General features: G+C 37.2%; 1 protein-coding gene across 5 annotated transcripts in view; it reads right to left on the bottom strand.

Annotated features, from left to right (window-relative positions):
- Positions 1–1,573: 1,573 nt before the first annotated feature.
- ARFGEF1 (ADP ribosylation factor guanine nucleotide exchange factor 1) overlaps positions 1,574–8,261 on the bottom strand; it is a 181,877-nt gene continuing 175,189 nt past the window's right edge. For 3 of the 5 annotated variants that reach the window (XM_065397696.1, XM_065397695.1, XM_065397697.1), the window contains exons 35-39: positions 5,377–5,516; positions 4,707–4,875; positions 3,887–4,025; positions 2,673–2,790; positions 1,574–1,738 (exon numbers count right to left, since the gene is read on the bottom strand). In XM_065397696.1, the coding sequence (XP_065253768.1) occupies positions 1,574–1,738; positions 2,673–2,790; positions 3,887–4,025; positions 4,707–4,875; positions 5,377–5,516 (731 nt within the window). The remainder of the gene's footprint in view (positions 1,739–2,672; positions 2,791–3,886; positions 4,026–4,706; positions 4,876–5,376; positions 5,517–8,261) is intronic. The other 2 variants (XM_065397698.1, XM_065397700.1) reach the window with 1 other exon arrangement.

Genomic DNA, 8,261 nt, shown 5'->3' with positions numbered 1-8,261 from the left:
CAGACAACCATAATGTGTATTTCTCTTTATCCAACTACCAAACACATGCCCTTGTTCATTTTGAGTGCCTCCTTCCACTCTAACCCATCCCCACAGGGAAAAAAGCCAGCCTTATACCAGAGGGAAACAAGCCATTAAAACCCCCAAAGGCTGAAGCTATGCTCCTGGCTGCATCCCCACTCCCACTCAGAGTGATCATATTATTTCTTAGAAGTTCAGTATATTTAGCTTCATTTGTTAAAAACAGAATGAAGAGCATGAAATGTCAAGGAAACAGTGAAACAAGTAGGTGCAGATTACACTGGTTTGATTGCACTGATGAAAGAATTCAAAAACTTTATTGACCTATAACCTGATTAGAATATGCCAGATGAGAACCAATATTGTACAGAAAGTTGTACAGAATTTTTACATAGAAAACTTTACATATCTGTACCATATACATTTTGTCCATCTGAAAAAATTTTCTACATCCACTGTAATACAGAATGCTTGACAATCTTGTCTTAACCATCAGGGCACAATTCACAGTATGAATACATTTCCAATAAATTTAACCATCCCCAAACCATGCCAGATTTGTTACTTTAATATATTCAACATTAAATTCTGTACATAGAGTGAAATCTACATCAAACAAACAAAAAGTGACAGCAGACACAACCTAGACTGTTTGCAGTGATTCAAGTTCCAGTCCTTGAAGGATCATCATATTTCAATGGCTCTTTATATTTAAAAGCCCTAAAACAAGTATATTACAGGTAGTTATGTCAGTCGTGAGATTTTCTACCTCTGTTCTTGACAAAATTCAGCAACACTAACTTTTGGGCTACAACAAAACAAAAATCGTAACTCAAAAAAATAAACCCAAACTTCTAGTGCATTTGGTAAACCATAAAATGTTATGGGTTTTTAGCAAATCAATAAGAAAATACAGAAACAAAACAATGCAGGAAGAACTGTATAGTGTTTAATAATTTATATTACAGACCTGCATCTCTGTACATTTTTCACAGAAGGATGATTACCAATATCTCAGACCGCCTGAGTGTGCAAAAAATTTTAAGAGTAAGAATATCAGACACAGTTGCTAAATACCTTTTACCATGAACAATAATTTTCCATTCTTTTTTCACTATAAACATTTTATCCTTCAAAATCCAGCTCTCCTGAGTTGTACTTCTGACAGAAGTTCAAACCTTTACATATATAGTTCTTTGGGTACGTTTTAATTTCACACCCGCCATAAACATCTGTTGCTATACTGCTATCTAGGACAGTAAAGGATATCGTAGCCCATGCTGACAACAGGACCGTGCTAAAAACTGGCTCTATGCTCAACATGAGCCAGGAAAGAGAACCAATAGAGATAATCCATCAGAAAACTGAAAGGAACTGGAGTGTTACAAGCCTGAATTACAGCTGTAAGTATCTGTACCATTAACCCTTAGATACATGTTGCCATACAAAGAAACCGTTTTTATGGCTATCCAGACAAAGCCTCAGCTACCAGGTCCTTTTAAATAGCCAAGGGATGTAATCTCGTAACAGAGCAATATTCAGTCAGCGCTTGCTACTGCTTGTTTGTTCCAGGCTCCTGCTCTGGTGGTTGGGATATCTGAAAAACTAAACCAATCCGCAGGAAAAACCTTCGCAGAACAGCTCGAAGTTCAGGAATTAGGTCAAACTGCATAATTTCACACAAGAGAGGGTAGTAGAATGAGGCATGAGCTTTGAACTGAGGGGAAAAAAAATAAAGTTATTCTATTATACATCAACCTTCATAAGCCTGTTCTTTAGAGTGTAGGATTTCAATACTATGCATCAAGGTGAGACACAGACACAAAATGATGACAAATGTTAATGGAGTTCAAGTACAAACAATTTTATAATCAGGCTGCTGGACGAAGGCTCATTGTATGTGACGTATTTTGAGGTATCCTGCAGTGGCTATATACTGTATCTACACTTTTTGTTAAACTATTGCTCATTCTGAGAAAGAAGGGGTTTTTCCTTTTCCACTTAAGATTTGTGCACCTTGTCAGCTAACATCTGCCGCATGGCATCAAATTTTACTAAACCAAAGGAAGTTTAGTGGGGTGTGGGGGCCGCGGAGGTCTCAGATGAAAGTACAATAATTACTTGCTGTACAATTGCTGAAACATTCTAATTTGTCCAGAAGATTCATTCCAAAATTCATTATTACACATAGCATAGGAGTATACAGGGACTGGGCGTTATGGGAAGAATTAGAAAAAGAACGTATTTATTAACCACTAATCCTTCCCTCATAGTAGCTGTTTGTGGGAAGCAACTTTTAAAGACAGTCCTCAAGGCAGACGTATCATGTCTTCATGTTATTTCATCACAGTATGCTCGTCCTCCCTGCCATCCTCATCCTCCTCTCTAGTGTCTGTCATCATCCCTCATGTACTGTCTCAAATTAGACAGCAAGTTCCTAAGGGCAGGACATTTTCTCAATTGTCTGTAAAGCAGCACGAACATTTAAAGGTCTATAACTACAAAGCCAATATATCATCTTAGTACTTTTTTGGCTTCATGTTTTCAAAGTTTTTTGAGCATACCAGTGTTCACATAATAAAATTTGGAACCAGTTCTTATTTGCAGTACTGCTTATTTTATTTTAAAGTATCTTTTATGCAAATACTTACCCTTTCATCACTTATCTTGAGGACCTTAGTCAAGAATAAGAGTAGTAGATTAGTCCAGGCTTCCCGGTGACTTTCTGATGTAAGAGTAAGGAAGTAACTTAGAGCTTCACTGCAGACACTATAGAGAACATAAAATTACAGAAGGTAACAAAGTGTTTGCAAATGCTATTGTAACCATAATCAATACTGAACGAGCCCCTGGCCAGAATAGCACCCATTTTGGGAAAGGGAGTGTAAGCCTCATTAGCCAAAATAAAGGAGAAGTGCCCTAAAAAATGTAAGTAGGGGAGAGAATCTCAACCCCCATCCCTGTTGTAGTTTTGCACAACTGGTACTTTTACCAGTCCTAGGACTGTAATATCAGGGATGCTGCCAATCAGGATTGAACTGGCCTGGCAAAGTGAGGTGCCTGCCCCAGCCAGTGCTAACATGCTCAGGCCTATCAAATTTTCTTCAAATATATTACACAAAACAGTAGTAGCAGGCTCTCTCAGAGGTGTTAGAAAATTATAGAAGTAGAAAGATACTTAAAGTACTTCTATATTTCATATAATTTCTGGATGTGATAACAAACCTCACACAGATTTATCAGTCTTTCAGAGTCACTGTATAGTCTGTAAATCTGAGTGCTATCACCACTGTATTTAAGTCCTATATTGTTCAGTCACTTGAAAGGGTTTTGTAGACTAAAATTTTTCTTCCAACAAATATGAGAGTTCAGAATAATTAATAACCAATACCCCCAAGAGGCACTGTGTGTGTCAGTAGGTTCCTGAAGCTCAGTGGCACCTGGGTCATTTCCTACAAGTGAGAGTAGGTAGTGAATTCTCAAAGAAAAATGGTGTCTATTCTCAGATTCATGTGAAAAGTTGACCTCCTGTCCCTCTTTAACAAACAGCAACAAAAACTTTAGGAGCAAAGGAAATTCCCCGCCCCACCCCCACATGGAACACACCAGAGGTAAGGCTGACACCACCCTATGTTCTGCCACTTTTGCAAGGTTTTATGGACAGGGCAGGGAGAGAGCGGAGAAGATCAGAAGAATTGCACTCTTCTACACCACATCAGGCGTTTTAGCTGTAACTTTCATTGTACTATTTCCTTTAACACTATATAAACGTTAACAACTGTACGTATAGCAAATCAGAGAGCACATTAATGTGTTTCATGTTTAAATATATATTTTAATGTTACAGCTATTGCAATGATCTTACTTCAGTAGTCTTTGCTGGACTTCATCCCATGCACCGGTGCGGCTTTCATCCATGTACATGCGGAAAAGAATGCGCAACCCACACGCCAGGCTACTAGTCTCCTGTTTCAAAAGATTGGGCTTTGATTTGCCTTTAAAACCTGGAGAAATGTAAGGAATACATTTAAATTTGTTACTTACTTTCATCTTGAACTTTCCCTTTGTACTTTTATCTTTTAAAAATGCTTGTTTGCCAGTAAGTGGCCACTACAAATTACCCATTTATTTAGATCTTGCAGCAGGTAGCGCCATAGGGCAGTGCTGCTATTTGGGGTCTCTGTCTACTACCATAATCATTTGCCAGCTGTTCGCGGCAGGCAGGAGGTGCGGGGAGGGAGTGGGAGGAGTTGATTTGCGGGGCCCACCAGCAGGCAGGAGACGCTGGGGGGGAAACTGATTGGGGGGCTGCTGCTGGGTGCTCAGCACCCACCATTTTTTCTCCATGGGTGCTCCAACCCTGGAGCACCCACGGAGTCGGCGCCTATGTTGCTAATGTTATAAACCAAAACTAAACTATCACACATTTTTATTTTATCTTTTTCCTTTTCTGAAAGGAAAGTTTATTTTAAAGGAAAAGAAATGTCAGATATTTAAGTAACCAACCAGAAAAGAATCTCCATTGAGCTCTATGACTAATATACCTATAGCTAAGGCTAATTCACTATGCGGGTGGCTCCCTAAGGTGATATAGCAAGGGAATCAGCTCAAAACACGCAACTGATTCGGTTCAAAACACAGTAACATTGTTTTCTCAAATATTTTTCTAAATGGAGGTGACCCACCTGCTTTCCAGAGAGCAGTTCTTTGTTCATTGTTTGAATTAAAAGCTTTAGCAAATCTGTGAGATTCCAGCAAACAGTCCAGCAGTTTGAAAAGCTGTTGCGATGTTAGAAAACGATACATTCCTTGATCTTGTGTGTCCACATGAACATCGAAGTCTACTGCATCTCTCTTTAAAAAACAGACTTAGAACAGTCAGACTCAGAACAGTACTGACTACTGATTGTTGGTCATGGCAGTGAAGCTTTGTGATATCAGTCATTAACAACCAATTATGCCAACTCACGGGCAAAAGGCTGTTGAAATTTTATTGTTCTATAATTTCTCTTTTAAAGACAGACACTATGAATTATGCCCCTTACCTTATTTCTAGCCATACACACACTTAAACTTAGATCTGGATAGAACAAACAAACAAGTAACAACACATACGAGGTAAGGAAATTTCATCACACACTAGTAATATCTAAATTTAAGCCTCCACAAAGTGGTCTGCCTCTGTGGGGGGAAGGCTGAATTAATGTAAGGTTTAACAGACACTTTGGTTGCTTTGTTGGAAATTATGTAATTGTTCTAAGAAACTATTAGTTGACTGAAGTCGCAAGAGCTTATGGAACTTAATCTACCAGTGAAAATCTTCCCAAAAGGCTAACACCAACCACTCAAACTTACTTGTGCTGCTGCTAGATTCTCTGCATCTTCTTTTTTGCTGGTTGCTGGGAAGAACACAATGTTGTCGATAGTCTGAATAAGCTCCAGTTGTACAACACATTTGATTAACAGAGCAGCAAACAACTTCTGTTCTGGAAATTCTTAAAAAAAATAAAAAATAAAAATCAGCAAAATTACTTATTCTAGCAACTTTAAGAGTTACTCAGGCAAAAAAGTAAAGTACAATTTAAATTTGTAAGTAAGTTATTTTAGTGAAGACTTTCAGGACAGACCTATACTTAAAAGAATGTAATTGCATGGATAGTTAAAAACCAAGCCTGAAATGTAAAAATTCATCCATTGATTTATCACCACACACACAAAAGTTTGTCAATATATTTTATAATGGGGAAGGGTCTGGCAGTATTGGCAGAATAGCCAGAACTCAACAGGCAAAGTGATTGTCACTTATAAAAATGGACCCTTTCAGACTAGCATTAAGATACATTTGCCTTCTCTATACTGGAAAATACTCGCAAGTTAAATAGAGTGATTAGTCACTAATACGTCAAGCATCTACACATACATTTGCAACCAAGGTTCTAGAGGCATGCCTTGTAACATTTGTTAGCTCTCCTCTGGACAGGAATGAAAATGTTTTGTTCTCAGCTACTGTTAGCTTATGTTACATCTCCCACAAAAAATTAAATTCAAGGAAAGAAAGATTAAGTTACTAATTTATAATCATTTTATAAGGAGTCAAATACTGTGTTTAAGAAATCTTGCTTTAAGTTACAAATTTACTAGCAACCTAAAGCAAGATTTTTAAACACAGGGTGAAATCCTGGCCCCATGGAAGCCAATGCGAGTTTTGCCATTGACTTCCAAGGAGCCAAAATTTCACCCAAGGTGTTTTTCTCCTTATAAAACTGTTGAATTCTTGCCCTCACCACAGAGAACTAAAAATCATATATCCATTAAATAATATCTTCAACACAGCGTATCTCAATCTTTTTGTGCTGGCGACCCCCTTTGGACTTAAAAAAAAATTGTGACCCCCCCATGCTAAAACTTCAAAAAATTGTGACCCCTTACCTTAAATATCAATAAGTAAATTATGAATAATAAACTAATATTTCAAACCTATGCAAATATATAGTGATTAAAAATTAATCATGATTAATCGCACTGTTAAACAATAGAATACCATTTAAATATTGTGAATGTTTTCTACATTTTCAAATATATTGATTTCAATTACAACACAGAATACAAAGTGTACAGTGCTCACTTTATATTTATTTTTATTACAAATATTTGCAATGTAAAAAACAAAAGAAATAGTATATTTCAATTCACCTAATACAAGTACTGTAGTGCAATCTCTTTATAATGAAAGTTGAACTTACAAATGTAGTATTATGTAAAAAAAATAACTGCATTCAAAAATAAAACAATGCAAAATTTTAGAACCTATGAGTCCACTGTGTCCTATTTCAGCCAATCGGTCAGACAAACAAGTATGATTACAATTTGCAGGTGATAATGCTGCCTATGTCTTGTTTACAATGCCACCTGAAAGTGAGAACAGGCATTCGCATGGCACTGTTGTAGCCAGCATCGCAAGATATTTATGGGCCCGATGCGCTAAAAATTCATATGTCCCTTCATGCTTCAACCACCATTCCAGAGCACATGCGTCCATGATGATGACGGGTTCTGTTTGATAACGATCCAAAGCAGAGCGGACCAATGCATGTTCATTTTCATCATCTCAGTCAGATGCCACCAGCAGAAGGCTGATTTTCTTTTTTGGTGGTTCAGGTTCTGTAGTTTCCGCATCGGAGTGCTCTTTTAAGACATCTGAAAGCGTGCTGTTCGCCCCGTCCCTCTCAGATTTTGGAAGGCACTTCAGATTCTTAAACCTTGGGTCGAGTGCTGTAGCTATCCTTAGAAATCTCACATTAGTACCTTCTTTGTGTTTTGTCAAATCTGCTGTGAAAGTGTTCTTAAAACAAACACGTACTGGGTCATCATCCGAGACTGCTATAACATGAAATATATGGCAGAATGTGGGTAAAACAGAACAGGCGACATACAATTCTCCCCCAAGGAGTTCAGTCACAAATTTAATTAATGCTTTTTTTCTTTAATGCGCATCATCAGCATGGAAGCACGTCCTCTGGAATGGTGGCCAAAGCATGGAGGGGCATATGAATGTTTAGCATATCTGGCATGTAAATACCTTGCAACACCGGCTACAAAAGTGCCATGCGAATGCCTGTTCTCACTTTCAGGTGACATTGTAAATAAGAAGCAGGCAGCAGTATCTCCCGTAAATGTAAACAAACTTGTTTGTCTTAGCAATTGGCTGAACAAGAAGTAGGACTGAGTGGACTTATAGGCTGTAAAGTTTTACAGTTTTCTTGTTGAGTGCAGTTATGTAACAAAACAAAACAAAAAAAATCTACATTTTTAAGTTACACTTTCTCAATAAAGAGATTGCCCTAGAGTACTTGTATGAGGTGAATTGGAAAATACTGTTTCTTTTGTTTATCCTTTTTACAGTGCAAATATTTGTAATAAAAATAATAATATAAAGTGAGCACTGTACTTTTCATTCTGTGTTGTAATAGAAATCAATATATTTGAAAATGTAGAAAAACATCCAAAAATATTTAATAAATTTCTCGTATTCTATTGTTTAACAGTGCGATTAATCGCAATAATGTTTTTTAATCACAGTTAATTTTTTTTTATTTAATTGCATGAGTTACCTGCAATTAACCGACAGCCCTAATATAGAGTAATTTGTTATTGTTATTCTTTGCAGCTAGCAAATATGTATGTGTGCTTTTCAGCAAGATCTTCTTGTGCAATGGATAAATGTTTAAAGAGAGCTCAAG

This window comes from Emys orbicularis, chromosome 2 (assembly GCF_028017835.1).
Source record: "Emys orbicularis isolate rEmyOrb1 chromosome 2, rEmyOrb1.hap1, whole genome shotgun sequence".
NCBI classification, from domain to species: domain Eukaryota; kingdom Metazoa; phylum Chordata; order Testudines; family Emydidae; genus Emys; species Emys orbicularis.
Note: the sequence above shows the minus strand (reverse complement) of the source record. Positions and strands in the feature narration are given on the sequence as shown.